Source organism: Leptodactylus fuscus, chromosome 6 (genome assembly GCF_031893055.1).
Source record: "Leptodactylus fuscus isolate aLepFus1 chromosome 6, aLepFus1.hap2, whole genome shotgun sequence".
Taxonomy (NCBI): Eukaryota; Metazoa; Chordata; class Amphibia; order Anura; family Leptodactylidae; genus Leptodactylus; species Leptodactylus fuscus.
This window is the reverse complement of record NC_134270.1, coordinates 97,648,152-97,672,385: the sequence shown is the minus strand read 5'-3', so window position 1 is coordinate 97,672,385 and position 24,234 is coordinate 97,648,152. Positions and strand designations below refer to the sequence as shown.

Here is a 24,234-nt window from a genome sequence, read left to right as displayed (position 1 = left end):
CGGGTTTTATGCACAGACACGGCACGTTACTTTAAATAGGACGGTTCAGCCCCTCAACCACTATGTTTGAGCTATCCAGCGTAAAGGTAAGAGGCTAATCTCAGCTCCTTGTCTGTTCTTTTCTTTTAAGACTTAGTTTCTCGGGCGTAGTCTTGCTTCGGGGAGTTGCAGCAGGTTGCGGCTATTGTGAAAGCCTTGTAACATGGTGTTTCAGGAAAGATGTTTTGTCTTTTATTCCTTTTTATTTTAATCTACTGTTAACACATATTGTGTACTAAGTCTATCTCTAGATTTGATCATTGCTATTATTTTAAATATGGTCTTGTACTGGCTTGTTTTTTTACTGGCTTGGTTTTTATGATTTTTTATGTTATTTTTGTGTGATATCTCTGTTTTATATTTTCCATGTCTTGTGTTTTTAAACAGTTTATGCACTTGATAAAGGGCATTTAGGCCCGAAACACGGTGAGTCTGTGTTGTGCACTCCAGTTTTTTCCCAATAAATCTATTGACCTGTGAGCGCGGTCCTTTTGGTTTTTTACATCTCAATCAGATTCAAGCATGTCTTGACTAAAATCTGATCCCAGGCCTCTTCTGCATGTACCCAGTGTTGGTGTATACTGGTCAGTTCACCTGGGTATGAATACAGCTTTTTCTTCAACTCTACTCACAAGTGTTCGATTGGGTTAAGGTTTGGGGATTGTGGGGGCCAAACCAGCATCTTTACTTCATTGTCATCAAATCATTTCTTTTCTAATCTCGACGTATTCTTTGGGTTGTTGTCCTGCTGGAACACTAGATCCTTTTCATACCCATAGCACTCAAGTATATGAAGTAACTTGTCATGCAGGATACTCACTGATCGTTCAGCTTTATTTCGTATTCTTCCGACTGTCATGGCACTGACATGGCACAGTTTTCTTGACATAGATGCTGCTATTGATGAGCTGGATGATGCTGTTTCTCTTTCCTTGATAAATCTTCCTCATGGCTGTTCCTCAGTTTGATTGGAAAACAACCTAATAACACTCTGAGCTATTAGGGAACGTGAGAACAGGTTGTAATTTGTAGTATAGAAGAAGAAGAATCTACACAACTAATCATAGAGCAGCACCCTGTCTACCTGGATGGCTTCAGAGTTCTTTGGGCAGTAGAACACAGTGGTAAGAAGACAGGAGGAGGGCTTGTGATGAAGGACCTTTGGGGCATTTTTTGTGGTTAATGGACAATAGCGCTGATGCAAGATACCGAACTATCAGCTGTGGGCATGAGATCTCACTACCTACCAAAGGAACTGCCACATGTTATTGTGATAGCGGCATATGTCCCCCACCTCTGCAAAAAAAAAACGTTTCTGCCTGTTATATTTACATGCTTGGACCCCTCCTTGTGTCCTCCAACCACGGTCGGGCTGTATTATCAACATCACTTCACACAGAGAACTAAATGATCCTGCAGTGTGTCTTTGTATTTTTTCATTTTAGTTGCTATGATTCCTAGTATTTCTCTATCTGCCATGAGCTTGTATGTGTTTCTCTCTTGTTATATACTACTGTACCATCTATGAAACTGTATCACTGAAATTTCCCCATTGTGGGACTATTAAAGGATTATCTTATCTTATATGCTAAATACAGTAGTTACAAGTCAAATTTATATATGAGATAGCCAAGATGATTGTCCATAAAATGAACCAGAAAAATGGATGGAATAGTAAAGATGAATCTGTGAAATGACAGACTCCAATGGATTTCAAGAAAACCACATTGACTGTAATGTAGTCCATTGGGTATTTTCTATGTTCTCTATCAATTTACTGTACAAAAAAGTCCTGCAATTTGGACGGACTCTACTCCCGACTGATCCTCTGACACAGATGTAAACACTGAATACTATTTTCTGATCTATAATGCAGTTTTGTGACTTTTAATAATATATTATGTTTACAATATTCATTTCATTGCTAAAACCCCTCATACTTAGTATAATAATCACCACTCCAGTGGCTGCAGATCCTTGTTGCCTCCACTTCAATGTTATTCTTTCAATACAAATCAAAAAAGACGTATTAGATGCTTTAATTTTTCAAGAAAAAGGTAAAAATAAAAAGTTACAAATGTTTAAAATATAACCATGATATTGTTTATTTCAAGAAATAAGTTAAGATGGTAAATAATGACAAAAACAGAACAAGCTGAAGCAAATTGAGCCCTGAAAGTAGAACACTGAAGCTAGAAGTAGATGAAGTGATATACAAGTATAAAAGATGAAGATTCAAGTAAATGGGCCTGTGTTGCATTTTCCTGTATAATGGACGTCTGGGAGCATCACTGTGCAGGGAAAGTTTGAGACGGAGAAGGTTTGCTAACACTGCTATTCCTTCATTTTGAGGATTGGAGGTGGTCATATGCCCCCCCAACCAGTAAACGGTCGCACGACCTAGCAATATGACATCACTTTTTTTAAGTTTTTTGCTGTTTCTATTATTTCACAAAAAAACAAAATCTTATAAGAATGTCACAAACACACAGTAATAAAGATAAATAAAATATGTAGATTGATACATTGTTATCAATTTATGCAAATCATCTTTCCTGTTACTGACTTCAGATGGCAAATTGTGCAGATTTACACCTCTCTAGAGACCTGCAGAACAACGCTCCACCTCAAACAGACACTGTACAAGATGTAACATATTTATGGGTAGTCTAACTGCTGAACCAGTGGATAGTAGCATCAGGGATGGATTAAGGGTACATGAGCCCCGGGCTGTTCAGAAAGTGCGCCCCCTCATCCTCATTTACATAAAAGATCCCTGTGACAGAATAATGTTACATAATAGCTCTCCATACAGTATAATATCAAATAGTGGGTCCTCCACACAGTAGACTGTCCCACAGTACAATATGCCATATTGGGACATGCACAGGGATAGCTGTATAGGTTCCCCTTGTGAATTTTCCAAAAAATTCAGGTTTAGGCAAACAGAAAATATTTGGGGTTCACCACCCACAAACTACTATTATCCTCTGCAGTCCCCTCTCTTGGGGCCTTTTTCCTCCAGGTGGATTCCATGGACCACTGAAGCCTGTGATAGACCTCAGTAGTCACTGACGTCATTAGGCTGGTCGAAAGAGGCCTGAAGAGGGTGAGGACCCACACAACGTAGAAAAGGGGAAGTGAGTAACACTGTTTGTTCTGTTTACTCACCTCTCTTGGCCCTCCGTTACATATACTCTGGGGTCTGAATAGATCCCAGAGTATGTAATGATAGTAGAAGCGCTTCAGACGTGTTTGATTCAAACTAAACGCCAAGTGAACCTTGTGAGAGGTCACCTCGCACTAAACAACTACTGGTTCCTGACTTTGGTGTACTGCTATTTCATACAGCTGCCCTTAGGGTAAATGCAATGTAATGAGATTTTTAGTTTCCATTTTAATTGTGACTGTATTAATTCCTATGCACTTAGCTCCCTCTAGTGGCAGCTGCACATGGCAGCTAGTTTTATCACTCAGAACTGTATAGGAAAGAATTATCATTCTATTTATTCTAGTTGGCTATAGTCAATACATTGAAAAATATGGTGTTCATAATGAGCACTATATTAATAAAGCACACAAGTGAGAGAGTATCTGTTATAAATATTTTTACAAATTCTCATTTTGGTATAAGACCTTATACGATTTCTGTACGCCCCCTGTCTGAACAGCCTCTTTCCAACTGCCTGCTTTACTGCCCTTGGTATTCGAGTTACACCCCTGGTTTCTATGATAAGGTTTCCTGTATCAAGTTCCAGCTGGCAGGTGGCTGAGTGAAACATTAGAAGGTAGCCTTGCCAGCTAGAAGGCCAGAGGCTGCCATATTGCTTCCTGACACTTCTACACATTTTGCAGAGAGAGATTAATTGTTACCTGTTAAATTTAAGGGAAGCTTTGGCCAACTCCATCCATCAGCCCTTGGTATATGTGTGTTTATTCTGACATATATTTCAGATTATTTTAACACTGACCCAAACATCTGCAGAACATTGTTCCCTCTACCTCCTGATACATAGCAATATAGTATATGCTGCAGACTAGAGATCTTCGTAACATTGCTCTGCCGCCTCTTCTTTTTAAAGGGGCTCTATCATTGGGAAATGTCATTTTTAGATAAGCACATCCTTACATAGCCTTTAGAACGGCTATTTCACACCTTTAGTATGTAAATTGCCTCAGTAGATTTTGAATAACGCCGTTTTTATTCATATGCTAATCAGCTTCGACCGTGCACTGGAAGTGTCTGCTCTGTGTATGCACAGCAGAGGCTGCTGTGCTGATGACTCACCTCTGCTGTGCATACACATAGAACAGACAGTGCATACAGACACTTTTGATGCATGGTCGATGCTCATTAACATGTGAATGAAAATGGACTTATTCAAAATCTACTGGGGCAATTTACATACTAAAGGTAGGTGTGAAATAGCCTTTCTAAAGGCTATGCAAGGTTGTGCTTATCTAAAAATGACATTTCCCAATGATAGAGCCCCTTTAACAGCTACATATTAATAAATTATAAAAATTACATCACTGCCATGCCCCCTCAAGAGAATATTGTAGAACATTGCTCTATCTCTCTGCCTACTGACTGATAAGTAGTGATGTATAGTATTCTGTAGACCATTATACCATCAATGTTTCTAGAGATCTTCAGAATATTGCACTCTCTCCTTTGCCTCCTGGCAGTTACATAGTCATACACGGTATTCTGCAGACTAATACACCACTGACATCTGCAGATTATTTCTCTGCCACCTCAACCAACTATACATAGTAATGTATCCTGCAGATTATTACATTATTGAACTCTCTAAAGATGTGCACAACATTGCTCTGCTCCTTCTCTGATGGTCTCTTGGTATTATCATTGATATAATATTGGTCATTTTAGATTTCCAAACAATTCCAGGGATTCCTAAACTCTTTGACATCACGGGGCAAATGATGATATCACATCGGACTCAAGTGTAAAGTAACCAACCTTGAAGATGAACATACAACACTCATAATCCAAATGAGATAATTGTTTTCTCCCAATAATAGCTTAAAATACAGTGTAACAAATATCTATGCAGGAATACAACTCCCAGGTATACAAATTTGACATCTTAAGAATGATCCTGTGGCTTTTCAGCTGTTGTAAAATTGTAACTCTCAGCATGTTCTCACAGAATGCTGGGAGTTGTAGTTCCACACTAGCAGGAGAGCTGCAGGTTTAGTCTAGTTGATATGAACAAGCTGATATTTCATGATGAAACAAGTTAAAATCAAAAAGTTCTTCCTGAATGTTTAAAGCACAATCTTGGTGTGGATAAAAAAAAGTTGCATTTTTGAATATATAAATATCCAGGGTGATAGTTTGTTCCTTGTCTCACTAATAACAGGAGATAAGTCCCGGGCATTCTCCTTAGCTCCAAATAGTTTATTGTTAAAGTGCAATCAAGAAGTCCGTGGTAGGGTCGGTCAGTGCTCAGACCGGTATGTAGGAAATGTATCCGTTCGATGAAGCTTCTGTGGATTAGAAAGGTCTTCTCACCATCAGGAAACGAAGGCAGACAAAATATAAGAAAAAGAAAAAAACTATTTAAAATTACTTTACGAATATTATAATATTTGTTATGACTGAGGCCCAACAAAGTGAGCACTGACTTATTATCTCAAAGCTCACAATAGATCTTATTTCAGGATTATGACATATTTTCTCAGACATCTAGACAACAAGATAGGCCTCAAGTCACAATTTTCCCCTAACACAAAACTTTGTTAAAAATGAAATGATAAACAAACCAGCAAATAATTGTTATTGCCATAAAAGGGATCAAAAAGTTAAATGCACCTTGAAAGAGTACAAATGTAAACTACTTGTAAGGTGCTTATCTCACAAAGAATACACAGCCCCTACACAGCTCGATCAATTGAAAAATTAAAAGTTATGCCTGTTTGAACATGGCAATGCAAAAAACGAAATTTCTTTTATAAAAGTGTCTTTATTGTGCAAAAGTAGTAAAATGTAGAAAAGCACTCTATAAACTAGGCCTTGCTTTATTTGTATGAACCCACAGAATGAAGTTAACATTATATATATACAGTATATACAGTCCTATGAAAAAGTTTGGGCACCCCTATTAATCTTAATCATTTTTAGTTCTAAATATTTTGGTGTTTGCAGCAGCCATTTCAGTTTGATATATCTAATAACTGATGGACACAGTAATATTTCTGGATTGAAATGAGGTTTATTGTACTAACAGAAAATGTGCAATATGCATTAAACCAAAATTTGACCGGTGCAAAAGTATGGGCACCTCAACAGAAAAGTGACATTAATATTTAGTACATCCTCCTTTTGCACAGATAACAGCCTCTAGTCGCTTCCTGTAGCTTTTAATCAGTTCCTGGATCCTGGATGAAGGGATTTTGGACCATTCCTCTTTACAAAACAATTCAAGTTCAGTTAAGTTAGATGGTCGCCGAGCATGGACAGCCCGCTTCAAATCATCCCACAGATATTCAATGATATTTAGGTCTGGGGACTGGGATGGCCATTCCAGAACATTGTAATTGTTCCTCTGCATGAATGCCTGAGTCGATTTGGAGCAGTGTTTGGACATTGTATTGCTGAAATCTCCATCCCCGGCGTAACTTCAACTTCGTCACTGATTCTTGAACATTATTCTCAGGAATCTGCTGATACTGAGTGGAATCCATGCGACCCTCAACTTTAACAAGATTCCCGGTGCCGGCATTGGCCATAAAGCCCCAAAGCATGATGGAACCTCCACCAAATTTTACAGTGGATAGCAAGTGTTTTTCTTGGAATGCTGTTTTTTTTGGACACCATGCATAACGCCTTTTTGTATGACCAAACAACTCAATCTTTGTTTCATCAGTCCACAGGACCTTCTTCCAAAATGAAGCTGGCTTGTCCAAATGTGCTTTTGCGTACCTCAGGCGACTCTGTTTGTGGCGTGCTTGCAGAAACGGCTTCTTTCTCATCACTCTCCCTGACAGCTTCTCCTTGTGCAAAGTGCGCTGTATTGATGACCGATGCACAGTGACACCATCTGCAGCAAGATGATGCTACAGCTCTTTGGAGGTGGTCTGTGGATTGTCCTTCACTGTTCTCACCATTCTCCTTCTCTGCCTTTCTGATATTTTTCTTGGCCAGCCACTTCTGGGCTTAACAAGAACTGTCCCTGTGGTCTTCCATTTCCTTACTAAGTTCCTCACAGTGGAAACTGACAGGTTAAATCTCTGAGACAACTTTTTGTATCCTTACCCTGAACAACTATGTTGAACAATCTTTGTTTTCAGATCATTTGAGAGCAGGTTGTCCATGTTCGGCGACCATCAAACTTAACTGAACTTGAATTGTTTTGTAAAGAGGAATGGTCCAAAATACCTTCATCCAGGATCCAGGAACTGATTAAAAGCTACAGGAAGCGACTAGAGGCTGTTATCTTTGCAAAAGGAGGATCTACTAAATATTAATGTCACTTTTCTGTTGAGGTGCCCATACTTTTGCACCGGTCAAATTTTGGTTTAATGCATATTGCACATTTTCTGTAAGTACAATAAACCTCATTTCAATCCTGAAATATTACTGTGTCCATCAGTTATTAGATATATCAAACTGAAATGGCTGCTGCAAACACCAAAATATTTAGAACTAAAAATGATTAAGATTAATAGGGGTGCCCAAACTTTTTCATAGGACTATATATATATATATATATATATATATATATATACTGTGTGTATATATATATATATATATATATACTGTGTATATATATATATATATATATATATATATATATATATTAAGAGCTCAACGGAAAAATGGCCTAAGTCCACATTTTGTCATATTTCAAATTATTACCTAGAAAGCTTCTTTGTACCTCGTTCTATGCATTGGGTTTACAAAGTACCTAGGATTAATGACCTAAGTCCATATATTTCAATGCAGAAGAATTTACATTCAATGGAATAATGGCCTAAGTCCAATACAAACTTACTTACTTCACTCTCGTTGGTCATTTTTTCATTGAAATCATGACTTCTGGTCTGTTGTTTATATTAGTGTAAAAACTTTGTCTTATTGTTTAAAAGGCTCTAAATCGACTTTTGCACATATTTAGCGCCGAAAAGGCAGGCAGGTAATTATTATTCTTCATCGTTTAATAATTTTACGGTATATTTGACGATATTAGCATAAGATTGCACTTAAGCCGACTGCTGCGGCAACCATAAAGATACGTGTGCTGTAGCGCCTTCGATGTGTAAGCCATATTTAATTAATTTTATTTATTTGCTTTAGGCTAAAACTTTAAATTTCGTTTTTCTCACAATATTGATTTTTGGACTTAGGCCATTTTTCCGTTGAGCTCTTCATATATATATATATATATATATATATATATATATATATATATATATATATATATATATATCCCTATATTATAAAAATGAATTTCTGTGTCTGTCTGTCTGTCTGTCTGTCTGTCTGTCTGTGCTCTAATGCGAACCAAACGACTGGACCGATCTTCACCAAATTTGGTACAGAGATACTTCAGGTATCCGGGAAGGTTTAAGACGAGACTCCAACTCGCTCGGACGTACCGTTGCTGAGATACAGCATTTCAAACACAGTGCCCCCCCCCCTTAGCCAATACAAACCTGCAAGACTTTCACTCATATTCCAACTGCAATACACATGGTCACTCCACATACACAATACAACACTGATATCCAAGCTGAGATACACGCATCAGAGGATTAGATACACAGATCAGCACACAGTATCACACTCCAGAAGATTAGATACACGCGTCTGCACACAGTCCCACAAACCAGAGGATTACATACGCGCTTCTGCACACAGTTCCACACACTGAAGGATTTGATACGTGCGTCTGCACACAGTTCCACATGCCGAAGGATTAGATACACGCGTCTGCACAAAGTACCACACCCCGGGGGATTGGATACATGCGTCTGCACACAGTACCACATGCCAAAGGATTGGCATCTGCACACAGTTCCACGCACCAGAGCATAAGATTTGCACGTCTGCACACAGTACCACATGTCGTCTGATTAGATACGCGCGTCTACACACAGTTCCACACTCCAGAGGATTAGATAAGCGCGTCTGCAGACAGTTGTACACGCCATAGGATTAGATACACGTGTCTACACACAGTTCCACACACCAGAGCATAAGATATGCACATCTGCACACAGTACCACATGCCGCAGGATTAGATATGTGTGTCTACACACAGTTCCCCACGCCGTAGGATTAGATACGTGCCTCTTAACACAATACCACACAGGTGAGGATTAGATACGTGTGTCTGCACACAGTACCACAAGCCAGAGAATTAGATACGTGTCTAAGCACACAGTACAACACGGGGAGGATTAGATATGCGCGTCTGCACAAAGTACCACATGCCTCAGGATTAGATATGTGCCTCTTCACACAATACCACACAGGGGAGGATTAGATACGTGTGTCTGCACACAGTATCACACTTTGGAGGATTAGATATATGCCTCTGCACACAGTACCACAAGCCAGAGAAGTAGATACGCGTCTCAGCACTCAGTACCACACGCCAGAGGATTAGATACGCGCATCTGCACACAGTACCACATGCCGTAGGATTAGATACACGCGTCTACACACAGTTACACACGCCGTAGGGTTAGATATGCGCCTTTTCACACAATACCACACAAGGGAGGATTAGATACGCACATCTGCACACAGTTCAACACACCAGAGGATTAGATAAGCACGTCTGCACACAGTACTACATGCCGTAGGATTAGATACACGCGTCTGCTTACAGTTTCACATGCCAGACAATGAGATACGCACGTCTTCACACAGTTGTATACGCTATAGGATTAGATACATGCGTCTGCATACAGTACCACATGCTGTAGGATTAGATACGCGTGTCTACACACAGTTCCACACGCCGTAGGATTAGATACGCGCCTCTTCACACAGTACCACACTTTGGAGGATTAGATACATGCCTCTGCACACAGTACCACATGCCAGATAATTAGATACGCGTCTCAGCACACAGTACCACACTGGGGAGGATTAGATACGCGCATCTGCACAAAGTACCTCACGCCAGAGGATTAGATACACCTGTCTGCACACGGTACCACAACGCCAGAAGATTAGATACGCGCATCAGCACATAGTACCACATGCCGTAAGATTAGATATGCATGTCTGCACACAGTTTCACTTACCGGAGGATTAGATACGTGCCTTTTCACACAATGCCACACAGGGGAGGATTAGATACACACATCTGCACACAGTACCACACGCCGGAGGATTAGATATGTGCATCTGCAAACAGTACCACAACAACAAGGATTAGATACTTGAGTCTAAACACAGTACTACACGGGGAAGGATTAGATACAGCTTTACTCCAGGTATCCATAACAACTGATCATAGGTTTTTCACTGATATCCAAAATGAGATACACATAATCACATGACGCTTATGGACATACACACAAACCACATACAAAATACACCAGTGCAAAATTGGACATTTCTTATGGGGCCACTACACAAACATAAAATGTAATATACCCGTGCGAAGCCGGGTCCTCCCTCTAGTATATATATATATCTCCCTATATTATAAAAATGAATTTCTGTCTGTCTGTCTGTGCTCTAATGCGAACCAAACGACTGGACCGATCTTCACCAAATTTGGTACAGAGATACTTCAGATATCCGGGAAGGTTTAAGACGAGACTCCAACTCGCTCGGATGTACCATTGCTGAGATACAGCATTTCAAACACAGTGCCCCCCCCCCTTAGCCAATACAAACCTGCAAGACTTTCACTCATATTCCAACTGCAATACATACGGTCACTCCACATGCACAATACAACACTGATATCCAAACTGAGATACACGCATCAGAGGATTAGATACACAGATCAGCACACAGTATCACACACCAGAGGATTAGATACACGGGTCTGCACACAGTCCCACAAACCAGAGAATTAAATACGCACTTCTGCACACAGTTCCACACACTGAAGGATTTGATACGTACATCTGCACACGGTTCCACATACCGAAGGATTAGATACAGGCGTCTACACACAGTTACACACTCCAGAGGATTAGATACGCACGTCTGCACAGAGTACCACATGCCTTAGGATTAGATACACGCGTCTTCACACAGTACCACATGCAGTAGGATTAGATACGTGCGTCTACACACAGTTCCACACGCCGAAGGATTAGATACGCGCCTCTTCACACAATACCACACAGGGAAAGATTAGATATGTGTGTGTGCACACAGTACCACACTTTGGAGGATTAGATACATGCCTCTGCACACAGTACCACAAGCCAGAGAATTAGATACGCGTCTCAGCACACAGTTCCACATGGGGGAGGATTAGATACGCGCATCTACACACAGTACCACATGCCATAGGATTATATACGCGCGTCTGCACACAGTACCACATGCTGGGGGATTGGATACATGCGTCTACACACAGTTCCACACACTGTAGGATTAGATACGCACCTCTTCACACAATACCACACAGGGGAGGATTAGATACACGTGTCTTCACACAGTTGTACACGCCATAGGATTAGATACACGCGTCTTCACACAGTACCACATGCAGTAGGATTAGATACGTGCGTCTACACACAGTACCACATGCAGTAGGATTAGATACGCGCGTCTACACACAGTTCCACACAGGGGAGGATTAGATCTGTGTGTGTGCACACAGTACCATACTTTGGAGGATTAGATACATGCCTCTGCACACAGTACCACAAGCTAGAGAATTAGATACGCGTCTCAGCACACAGTACCACATGGGGGAGGATTAGATACGCGCGTCTACACACAGTACCACATGCCATAGGATTATGCACCACATGCTGGGGGATTGGATACATGCTTCTACACACAGTTCCACACACCGTAGGATTAGATACGCACCTCTTCACACAATACCACACAGGGGAGGATTAGATACACGTGTCTTCACACAGTTGTACACGCCATAGGATTAGATACACGTGTCTGCACACAGTACTACATGCCGTAGAATTAGATACGCGCGTATGCACACAGTTGTACACGCCATAGGATTAGATACACACGTCTGCACAGAGTACCACATGCCGTAGGATTAGATACACACGTCTACACACAGTTCCACACTCCAGAGGATTAGATACGCGCGTCTGCACGCAGTTGTACACACCATAGAATTAGATACACGCGTCTGCACACAGTACCACATGCCGTAGGATTAGATACGCGACTCTTCACACAGTACCACACAGGGGAGGATTAGATACGTGTGTGCACACAGTACCACACTTTGGAGGATTAGATACATGCCTCTGCACACAGTACCACAAGCCAGAGAATTAGATACGCATCTCAGCACACAGTATCACACGGGGGAGGATTAGATACGCGCCTCTTCACACAATACCACACAGGGGAGGATTAGATACGCGCGTCTGCACACAGTACCACATGCCGTAGAATTAGATACGCGCGTCTACACACAGTTCCACACTCCAGAGGATTAGATACGCGCGTCTGCACACAGTTGTACACGCCATAGGATTAGATACACATGTCTGCACAGAGTACCACATGCCGTAGGATTAGATACACACGTCTACACACAGTTCCACACTCCAGAGGATTAGATACGCGCGTCTGCACACAGTTGTACACGCCATAGAATTAGATACACGCGTCTGCACACAGTACCACATGCAGTAGGATTAGATACGCGACTCTTCACACAGTACCACACAGGGGAGGATTAGATACGTGTGTGTGCACACAGTACCACACTTTGGAGGATTAGATACATGCTTCTGCACACAGTACCACAAGCCAGAGAATTAGATACACGTCTCAGCACACAGTACCACATGGGGGAGGATTAGATACGCGCGTCTACACACAGTATCACATGCGATAGGATTATATACGCGTGTCTGCACACAATACCACATGCTGGGGGATTGGATACATGCGTCTACACACAGTTCCACACACTGTAGGATTAGATACGCACCTCTTCACACAATACCACACAGGGGAGGATTAGATACACGTGTCTTCACACAGTTGTACACGCCATAGGATTAGATACACGCGTCTTCACACAGTACCACATGCAGTAGGATTAGATACGCATGTCTACACACAGTTCCACACGCCGAAGGATTAGATACGCGCCTCTTCACACAATACCACACAGGGGAGGATTAGATATGTGTGTGTGCACACAGTACCACACTTTGGAGGATTAGATACATGCCTCTGCACACAGTACCACAAGCCAGAGAATTAGATATGCGTCTCAGCACACAGTACCACATGGGGGAGGATTAGATACGCGCGTCTACACACAGTACCACATGCCATAGGATTATATACGCACGTCTGCACACAGTACCACATGCCAGGGGATTGGATACATGCTTCTACACACAGTTCCACACACTGTAGGATTAGATACGCACCTCTTCATACAATACCACACAGGGGAGGATTAGATACACGTGTCTTCACACAGTTGTACACGCCATAGGATTAGATACACGCGTCTGCACACAGTACCACATGCCGTAGGATTAGATATGCGCGTCTACACACAGTACCACATGGGGGAGGATTAGATACGCGTGTCTGCACACAGTACCACATGCCGTAGAATTAGATACGCGCGTCTACACACAGTTCCACACTCCAGAGGATTAGATACGCGCGTCTGCACACAGTTGTACATGCCATAGGATTAGATACACACGTCTGCACAGAGTACCACATGCAGTAGGATTAGATACACACGTCTACACACAGTTCCACACTCCAGAGGATTAGATACGCGCGTCTGCACACAGTTGTACACGCCATATAATTAGATACACGCGTCTGCACACAGTACCACATGCAGTAGGATTAGATACGCGCCTCTTCACACAGTACCACACGGGGGAGGATTAGATACGTGTGTGCACACAGTATCACACTTTGGAGGATTAGATACATGCCTCTGCACACAGTACCACAAGCCAGAGAATTAGATACGCGTCTCAGCACACAGTATCACACGGGGGAGGATTAGATACGCGCGTCTGCACACAGTACCACACGGGGGAGGATTAGATACGCGCGTCTACACACAGTACCACATGCCGGGGGATTGGACACACGCGTCTACACACAGTTCCACACACCGTAGGATTAGATACACGCCTCTTCACACAATACCACACAGGGGAGGATTAGATACAGGCCTCTGCATACAGTACCACATGCCAGAGAATTAGATACGCGTCTCAGCACACAGTTCTACATGGGGGAGGATTAGATATGCGCATCTGCACACAGTACCACACGCCAGAGTCATTAGATACGCACGTCTGCACACAGTTTCACTTACTGGAGGATTAGATACGCGCCTCTTCACACAATATCACATGGGGAGGATTAGATATGTGCATCTGCACAAAGTACCACACCAACAAGGATTAGACACGTGCATCTAAACACAGTACTACACGGGGAAGGATTAGATACAGCTTTACTCCAGGTATCCATAACAACTGATCACAGGTTTTTCACTGACATCCAAAATGAGATACACATAATCACATTACGCTTATGGACATACACACAAACCACATTACAAAATACACCAGTGCAAAATTGGACAATTCTTATGGGGTCAGTACACAAACATAAATTGTAATATACCCGTGCGAAGCCGGGTCCTCCCTCTAGTATATATATATATATATATATATATATATATATATATATACTGTATGTATATATATATATATATATATATATATATATATATTATATATCTATGGTGAGCAACCTAAAACGAAGGACTCAACCCGGGAGGGACTACCTGTAGACCTAAGTTTAACCAGCAGACCAGACAGAATATTAAAAGCGGAGGTTGTAGGTCACATGGGTAATAGTAACCACAAAATAATACATTTTCAAATAGCCTGTAATAAAATGTTTAGTAGAAGGGGTACAAAAACACTAAACTTCAGGATGGTCAATTTTCATCAGCTAAGGGCCTTGGGGCAATAAACCGTCTTTAAAACAAAAATACACAGGCTTACTGGGACATTTTAAAAGCATCTTAGATATGTCCTGTAAAAGATATGCAAGATACTGTATGGGAATAAATGTATTCAGAAAAAAAGAAAACCGCTGAGGTTAAACAAAACTATGAGGGGCACATTAAATCATTGCGTTTTTTTCTGCTTTAATTATACCTATATGGAAAACACCAGCGTTTCCAAAGGTATAATTGACATACTGTGATTTATAACAATCCAACGATTTTGGAAATCGCAGAATGTCCTTTGCAGATATTTTTCTGCAATGTGTGGATGGGATCAGCCAGAATGCCCTCCACTTTGCAGGTACATAATAAACTGTGGTTTTTGCCACAGAGTTTTGACCGCAGTAAAATAGACAATCATCGGGTACTGAAGGATTTACATATGATAATGTACAGCTCACTGTATCTAATATTTCAGGTTACTAGTCTAGAAACAGGGAAGCAATGTTTTTCTTTTAAATTAGCCCTTTTTAATGACGTGTAAGTGCTACAGGGGCTTATTGTTATTTAGGAGACAATTTGTGGTTGTGAGCCAAGTTGAAAAGTGAAAAAAAGACACTGAAAAAATATTATGTTTAAAGAATATGTATAGTAATGAAACTGCTCTGTTGCACAACAGTCAGACAAAATTATATGATTGCCAATGAAAGGGTTAACTGTCTGTGTAAGCAGCAGAGACTCACTCAGTCACTGTTTATGAACCTATCTACTGAATTCTAGCACTAATCTGCCTGTGTAATTGCTTGATTATTTAATTTGTCATTATCCTCTATTGCTGAAATTACTATTGTTTTTTCTGAACTATGCTAGTCTATGTTACAGTCAGATGGATCACACATCTATTTTTATGCCCACCATTACAGCAACTAAAGGCAGATCACAAGTGTCCAAGCTTTTATACTACATATTCATCAGCACTGTAATATATTGATGGAGTACATTAATACAGTGCATTACGTGTGCTCCAAAAGGCTAACATTTAAAAATACAACTTGTAGCAGTAAAATCAAGCAGTCAACTGGGTAAGTCAATGGAAAAATAAAAAAGTTATGGCTTTCAGAATTCAGGCGAAAAAAAGAGAAAAACGTATACCTCATCATGGAGGCCAATATAGGCTGTGTCATTAGGGGGTTAAAAACTCATTAGGTAAATAACAGATGGGGCGGAATTAATCAGGTTTGGAGCCCTAAACCCCAGTAGTATAATGACATGATGCTGGTTCAGTGGCCCCAGTCTTGGTGGAAAGTTGTCTCAATTATCTCATTTATACAGATATTACTTCAGGGCATGAGTTGGATTATCATCTCACAGCCCAAACCATTATTTCACAAAACTATTTTATTATTTAAAGCTACACTGCAGCCATTCTTTTTATTATTCTGTCCATTACTACAGGAAACATGTGGCCTCCAAGGCTATAATCTGTGGCCGATGGCCATCTCCTGGATTCTGTCAATCAACAAATGGGGAGTAAAGAATCCCTGATGCCGTTTTGGAGCTTCCCAGCTCGTATACTTACCTCTCTACTCCCCAGCAACTTCTGCTCTCTTCCTTTGCTCCAGGAGCACTGCAGTGAGATAAATATTGGGGCCATTGCTGGGGAGACATTAAAATGTGTGTGTCCACTGCTGGGGGGGACATTATACTGTATGAGGCCACTGATGGGGGTATTCAACTATGTGGTGCCATTGCTGGGGGACATTAAACTGTGGGACCACTTCTGGAGGACAATAGACCGAATGGGGTCACTGCTGGGGTTATTAACAATAAATCTGTATTGTAAAGAATTTGACCCTTCAAGGACTGTGTCTGCATCAATAGCAATACATAAGCTCCAATAGCAGTTATCTATTTCAAAGAGGACCTTTCACCACTTCCACCTTCGCATCTGTTAATATGTGCTGCTCCACTGATTCCAGGACAGTTGTAATTTTCTCTAGCCTCCACCATTCCCGAACAACAAGTGCAGATAGTTTTGGTGACTGATGATCTCTGTAATGTCAGAAAGGCAGTTTCAGGCAGTGTCATAGCTCCAAATCACACCTCTTGTCTGCTCCAGCCTGACATCACCCTCCTGACAGCAACATACCTCACAACTCTCAAAGGACAGAATGTATGGCGAACTTCCACTTTGACTCCACCCATTCCCATGCATTTCTGCACCCACAAAGTATAATGCCTCTACAGTCACCCTAACATATGCCCCCACAGTATAATCCTCTCTCCATCTGCCCCCACAGTGTAGTGTGTCCCTCCAGTTTCCTCAGTGTAATGTCACCCGTCCCCCAGCTACCCCCACACTATAAAGTCCCTCTTCATTTGCCCCCACAGTTTAATGTCCTCCTCTAGCTAAACTCACATTTACTGACCCCCCCTCCATCTGCCCCACAGTATAATATCCAGCCTCCAGCTGCCTGACAGTTTAATGCCCCCCCCCCAATTGCCTCCACAGTTTAATGTCCCCCTACATCTGCCCCCACAGTTTAAATGCCACCCTCCAGCTACTCTTTCAGTTAAAAGTCCACCTGCAGTTGCCCCAACAATATTATGTCCCTCTCCTGGTACCAAACAAACATAAAAAAACACTAATACTCACCTCACCCCATTCCCTGCTGTTCTTCCCTTTTGCCTCTGCTCCTGGAGGCTTCAAGGAACTGCAGACACAATGTGAGTGATGTCACTACATCGCGCCTACTACTCTCAGAGCAAAGACAGGGGCCGAATGGTGAAGCAGAGAGTGGATTGCTTGATTGTTACCAAGGACGTAGATGATTAGAAACTGGGATATATCTCCCGTGACCAACCATCCTGCTGGATGGTTGGGACGTATGCAGTAAAAAGACTGAATAGCATATCAGACACCAAAACTAACAGCATTTATTGCTCAGTAATGGCGGGGTCTAGAGAAAATAATCCAAGTGTGCCAGAATTGAAGGAGTAGCGCCTAGTAATTGATGAAAAGTTCTGGAGTTATTGGAGGTAGTAAAAGATCCTTAAGACTGTAATATACCAAACCACCACTAGATGGCGATATCGGACAATCACAAGGTGCACAGTCAGTATTTTACACTGAAGCCTCAGCTATAGTATAAGGTGGTGGGAGATTAAGGAGAAGGCTGAGGTAAATACACTTTTCTACTAGGAGGTGATTATAAATTCAAATAATGTATCCAAGTAAATGAGGCCAAATATGTTGGGAATCAATAATATGTCCACAGCCGACTTGTGTAATTGAGATTGATGCAGATCATTACCTGATGTATTTATGGCTGATATCATGCAGCATTTTTTATGTTTCATTTAATTGAATTATCCTACCTGATTTCCATGCGGAGTGGATGCCAGCGTCTTAATTTATAAACTGATTTACCTTTCATTAGAAGTGGAGTAATTAATAATTCTGTGCATATATTAATGACATGTGTGAACAGCAGCTGATTTCACCTTTGCTACAAATAACACAGCATTATGATCCAGTGTGTACCCTGGAAACCTGTGTCTGGCAATTGTGTGTGTGGTGAGTACGTAAAGCTCTGAGATGAGAAAAAGTGAGTGTGCTTATAAGTGAGTGCTCTGAGATAATATGTGAGTGCTCTATTAGACCAAGTCACTGGGTTACTGGTGAAAGTCCTTCTGATTTACCTTGCAGGCTGTAGAGTTGTCCTGTACTGTGCTGTCTCGTAATGTGCTGCCAGTATGCGCTGCGAGGTAATGGGACCATGGTGTTCAGAGACACTGTCCTCTCACTCATTCTCATCTGAAGCTACAAGAAAAATACAAGAAACAATAACAATGTGAACCTTGCTCCTTCTACTATGTAACTCTCAGTTTTTTACCTTCCACAAGACAACACATTATTCTCCTGAACTCGCCTGTGCTGCTAGAAACCCTGCTCATTTTACTATGTATCTCTCAATCTATCACTCCCCCATCTCCTGAAATCATCTGTGCTGCTGGACCATTCTGTTCTTTACACTGTAATTCTTAGGCTGTGACATTTCACAAGATCAGCATGTTCTTCCCCTTTAATTCTCCATCCTGCTGAAAAATAAGCACTGATATATGGGGCATTCCACATCCTGTAACTGTAGTATGTTGGGAACTGCTTACAGCACATGGTTGCTATACATATAAACCCTTACTTCTATGGTTTACAGTATCATTTGTAGCATCAACATCTACATTTATAATATGAAAGGTATCATAGCCCTATAGTAAACCTTAAAATGGAGCTACACTCCATTAGGACCACAGGCATATTTTACTCTCTAATGTGCTTTTTACTTATACCCTTTCCCTATGGCTCCCAGAGATCTGCAGTTACTTTCCCATTCTCACTGGATATGGGACCTTCTAAGGGTTGGTTCACATCTGCATACCTCCCAACTTTTGAAGAACTGAAAGAGGGAAATTTAGCGGCAATTTAGCCCCGCCCACTTTTGTGTTGACTCCGCCCACTCATTAATTTTTCATGTGCCCGCACACAGTATAATCCTCCTACAGTCACCCGTAAATTATATGTCCCCCCTCTATCTCTCCCCCAGTTTCATATACACCATTCATCTGCCCCCAGTTTCATGTCCCCCTTCCATCTCTGCCCCCAGATTCATGTCCCCACATCTCTGCCCCCAGTTTCATGTCCCCTCCATCTCTGCCCCCAGATTCATGTCCCCCCAGATTCATGTCCCCCTTCCATCTCTGCCCCCAGATTCATGTCCCCATCTCTGCCCCCAGATTCATGTCCTCCCATCTCTGCCCCCAGATTCATGTCCCCCCTCCATCTCTGCCCCCAGATTCATGTCCCCCATCTCTGCCCCCAGATTCATGTCCCCCCATCTCTGCCCTCAGATTCATGTCCGCCCATCTCTGCCCTCAGATTCATGTCCCCTCCATTTTTGCCCCCAGATTCATGTCCCTCCATCTCTGCCCCCAGATTCATGTCCCCCATCTCTGCCCCCAGATTCATGTCCCCCATCTCTGCCCCCAGATTCATGTCTCCACATCTCTGCCCCCAGATTCATCTCTGCCCGTCCTCTCCTTCATCTGCCCCCAGATTCACGTTTCACCTCCACATTAAACTTACCTTCTCCTCCGCTCCCTCGCCACTCTCTGCGCGCCTCTCTCGCTGACACATGCGGCTGAAGGAAGGAGCTGACACAGGTCAGCTCCTCGCTTCGCCGCTGTGTGTCTCTCTCGCTGACACATATGCGGCTGAAGCAAGGAGCTGACACAGGTCAGCTCCTCGCTTCGCCGCTACCGCCGGCTACTGGCTTGTAGATGCGATCATCACATCGCGTCTACAAGCCAGGAGCCGGCGGCAGCGGCGAAGCGAGGAGCTGACCTGTGTCAGCTCCTTGCTTCAGCCGCATATGTGTTCAACTCAGATCTGTGTCCTCTGGATGCAGATCTGAGTTGAAATCGGGACATACCTCCCTCCAACCGGGACCGCGGGACATGTCACCCAAATCATGACTGTCCCGTGGAAATCGGGACGGTTGGGAGGTATGCATCTGCGTTGGTATTCTGTTCGGGAGAGTCCGCATGGCGACCCCCATGGGGACTATAATGGGTTCCATGTGCTTGCAGAATGCTGCCTGCACAAATCATGTGGACAGGGAAGTAGATGATGAACTACTTTCCTGTTCGCATGATCCCTGCGGAGATCTGGTGGTAAACACATGGACCCCATTATAGTCTATGGGGTTCGTGTGCTATTACTGCCCAAGCGCTTGCACTTGCTTTTGGTATTCCGTTCGTTGGGGTCCCCATGCAGACTCCTCCAAACGGAATCCAGACGCTGATGTGAACGAGGGCTTATTTTCAGTACGGAGACAAAGTTCTGCAAGTTCTACTTTTCTCTCCGCACAAAAAACAAACAAACCTGAAAGCAGACGGAAATGGCACAAACTGATACATACGGATTACTTTTAAAACCCATTAAGATGAATAGGTTTTCATCCGGACCATTTGAAATCGTTTTGAAGATGTTAAATACTAATTACGAACAGAATGGCAAACGAAGATGTGAACCGGGCGTCAGTGGTTTGTTTCCACACTATCTCTTATCCTGTAACACCCAGCAGTGTGATCATATGAAAATAAAGATGTGTCCTTCTTAGATGTAGGTATTTTCATGTAAATTATTATCAAGCATGTGCACAACACTTAACACGTATTGTAGTCACAGTGACACCAGTTACAGCACCCGGGGTTGTAGCGCTACCATGAACAGCATGTTAAACTGAGTAGAGTTGACAGTATAGTACCAATTCCCCCCCGCTCCCCTGCTGTCAGTATATCTTTGGTGCTGTCATTTTGACATCTATCCTATAAAAACCACAAAATATTTTCTTGAGCTAAATCGTAAAGACTTGGCCTTGTATTGCAAGTTAAGGACCTTGTCCTCTGGAGTTAGAAGTTAAAAATGACCAACTTGTACAATATAAATACCTCTACAAAGCTATTGCATACTTAAAGCGTAATTAAATTTATAGACAACTTTGGGCAATACTCCATTTATATACAGTATATAGGATTATAGAGAGGAACAGTTACATCTTCCTGTACTGTAACTGGATGTTAGTACTGGAGGGTCACTTCTTATAGTTAACTCTTGGATATTATAAAACATACAAACTTGCTTTTGACATCATATGAAAGAGAAGATTCTTTTCTTTCATAACTAAAGTTACAGTGCTACCTAAATTACTTCCAGAGATATCACTGGTTGAAAACACAGTCAAGGTTAGTATTTTTCTAACATATATTATGTAGCTGCATGTAAATATCCTAATCTTCACTGAGTTTTCAAACAGTTATATCTCTGGAAATGTAACATATCAAATAGCACTGCAGCCTTATCACACGAAAAAAGATAACGCCATATGACACCAAAAGCAAGTTTGTATGTTTTATAGTGTCTGAGATATAACTGTTTGAAGGGACCCTCCCCCGCCCTCATTTTCTCTACTACTGTTTCTGTTGCTGTGCACAGTAACATTCAGTGAGAGGCAGGGACAACTCTCAGTACAGAAACAAGGGAAAAAATGAAAAAATACAGGATTTCACAGGAAAGATCCCAAATTTGTTAATAAGGTACACTGTTCAAATTTATTTATGGCACAGATACTACCAAAGTCTAAAAATTTTTTGAAAGATTAGTTACACTTTAAATCCAATAACCTTACGGTGTTCCCTCTATGACCCTATATATTAAATTGAGTTTTGTCCAAAAGTGGTGAACCTCTTCTGATCATGGTAATGCACTAAAAGTGGTGGTCCTTAAAAAAAAAAAAAAAACATTTTCATTTACCCCAATAGGAATTAGAATGAGGGACCAACAGAAGCTTAAAAATAGCACAAGTATTGGATTCAGTTTTATTAGGTCAATGGGACCCTTGTTGGGGACAGATGAATGGATAGATAGACAGACAGACAGACAGACAGACAGACAGACAGACAGACAGACAGACAGATAGATAGATAGATAGATAGATAGATAGATAGATAGATAGATGTAAGAATTTAAATTCTCTCCATATATACCATTGAATTTTTGACACTCTGCAGTAACCTCTCGTGTTGTTCGGCTATTGCCAGTGCAGCTGAATGAACCTTATGATAAATAGCTTCACCTTCTCTGGTTTGGAAGATAAACAGCCCCTCCCCGGTGTCACACATTCTGCCAAAAAACAAACACAACATCTCATGAGGTTTCTCGATTAAATCCATAACTCTTCCCCTTAACGTGTCCTCCCTCATGTGCCACCAACACATCAGTGACATTCCATCCCTGTGCAAACATACAGCGAGATAAGAATATTATCAACCTCTGAAGAATTACTTATCAGTATGAAAAATGTCCAAATTACTATGTGGGCCTTCCGGGATTGTGTCACATTAAATCCATGGAATGTCATTTAGAGATGAGCACAATGAGACACGATGCTCTTGAAGATTTTCTAGAAACCTGTTCTGTAGCGGCCTCCACGTTAAAGGGGCGCTATCATTGGGAAAAGTCATTTTTAACTAAACACATACTTACATAAACGTTGATAAAAACATCCAAAAGAATGGGCTCTTTTTGTCTCTTCATCCCAGATCCATGTTGTAAGATATTTTATTTATAATGAAGTAAAAGTTATATTTTATTATCAACGAATTTGGGCATGCTGGATGTTTTTATCAACATTTTTGTACTTACACTTCCAACCAGTCTGAGATTTCTTTGCAGCCTCTTTCACATATATAGTTATTCCTTGATACATATATATGGGTAGAGCGTTTACTTTTTTTTATTTTACATACTTACATAGCCTTTAGAAAGGCTATTCCACATGTACCTTTTGTATGTTAATTCCCTCAGCATTTTTTGAATGGGCCCGTTTTTTATTCATATGCTAATTAGCCTTCAGCGGGCATCGGAAGTCTCAGCGAGCACTGTCTGCTATGTGTGAGAACAGGGAGATGAATCTTCAGCAGCAGCAGCCTATGCTATACACACACAGCATAGAGTGCTCACTGAGACTTCCATGTGCATGCTGGAGGCTAATTAGCATATGAATAAAAATAGGCTCATTCCAAAACTACTGGGGCGATTTACATACAAAAGGTATGTATGGAATAGCCTTTCTAAAGGCTATTCAAGTATATGTTTAGTTAAAAATGACTTTTCCCAATGATAGAACCCATTTAAGCAGACACTAGATAAGCAAAAATTGTGCTGGAACTCCATAATGACTCTGCCTACATGGAGACTGGTTCATACCACAACCTTCTCCCTTCTGTAAGTTCATGTAATAATGGAATGGACTTTCATCATATAATAGACCTTTATGCTATGACTGATGAAACTTTAGCCAATAAGGGTTTTATTCCATAATGGATTATTATCCAGTGGCAGGCATTCATTCAATGAGGGACCTATATACAATAATAGATCTCTATTAGGTTGGGAGGGGGGTACTTT

General features: G+C 41.5%; 1 protein-coding gene across 2 annotated transcripts in view; it reads right to left on the bottom strand.

The window, feature by feature from the left end:
- Nucleotides 1-5,394: 5,394 nt before the first annotated feature.
- DOK5 (docking protein 5) overlaps nucleotides 5,395-24,234 on the bottom strand; it is a 117,942-nt gene continuing 99,102 nt past the window's right edge. Inside the window, exons 6-8 of one of the 2 annotated variants that reach the window (XM_075276874.1) lie at nucleotides 22,812-22,947; nucleotides 18,909-19,029; nucleotides 5,395-5,573 (exon numbers count right to left, since the gene is read on the bottom strand). In XM_075276874.1, coding sequence (XP_075132975.1) covers nucleotides 5,506-5,573; nucleotides 18,909-19,029; nucleotides 22,812-22,947 — 325 coding nt within the window. In that variant the 3' untranslated portion in view covers nucleotides 5,395-5,505. The remainder of the gene's footprint in view (nucleotides 5,574-18,908; nucleotides 19,030-22,811; nucleotides 22,948-24,234) is intronic. The other variant, XM_075276875.1, reaches the window with a different exon arrangement.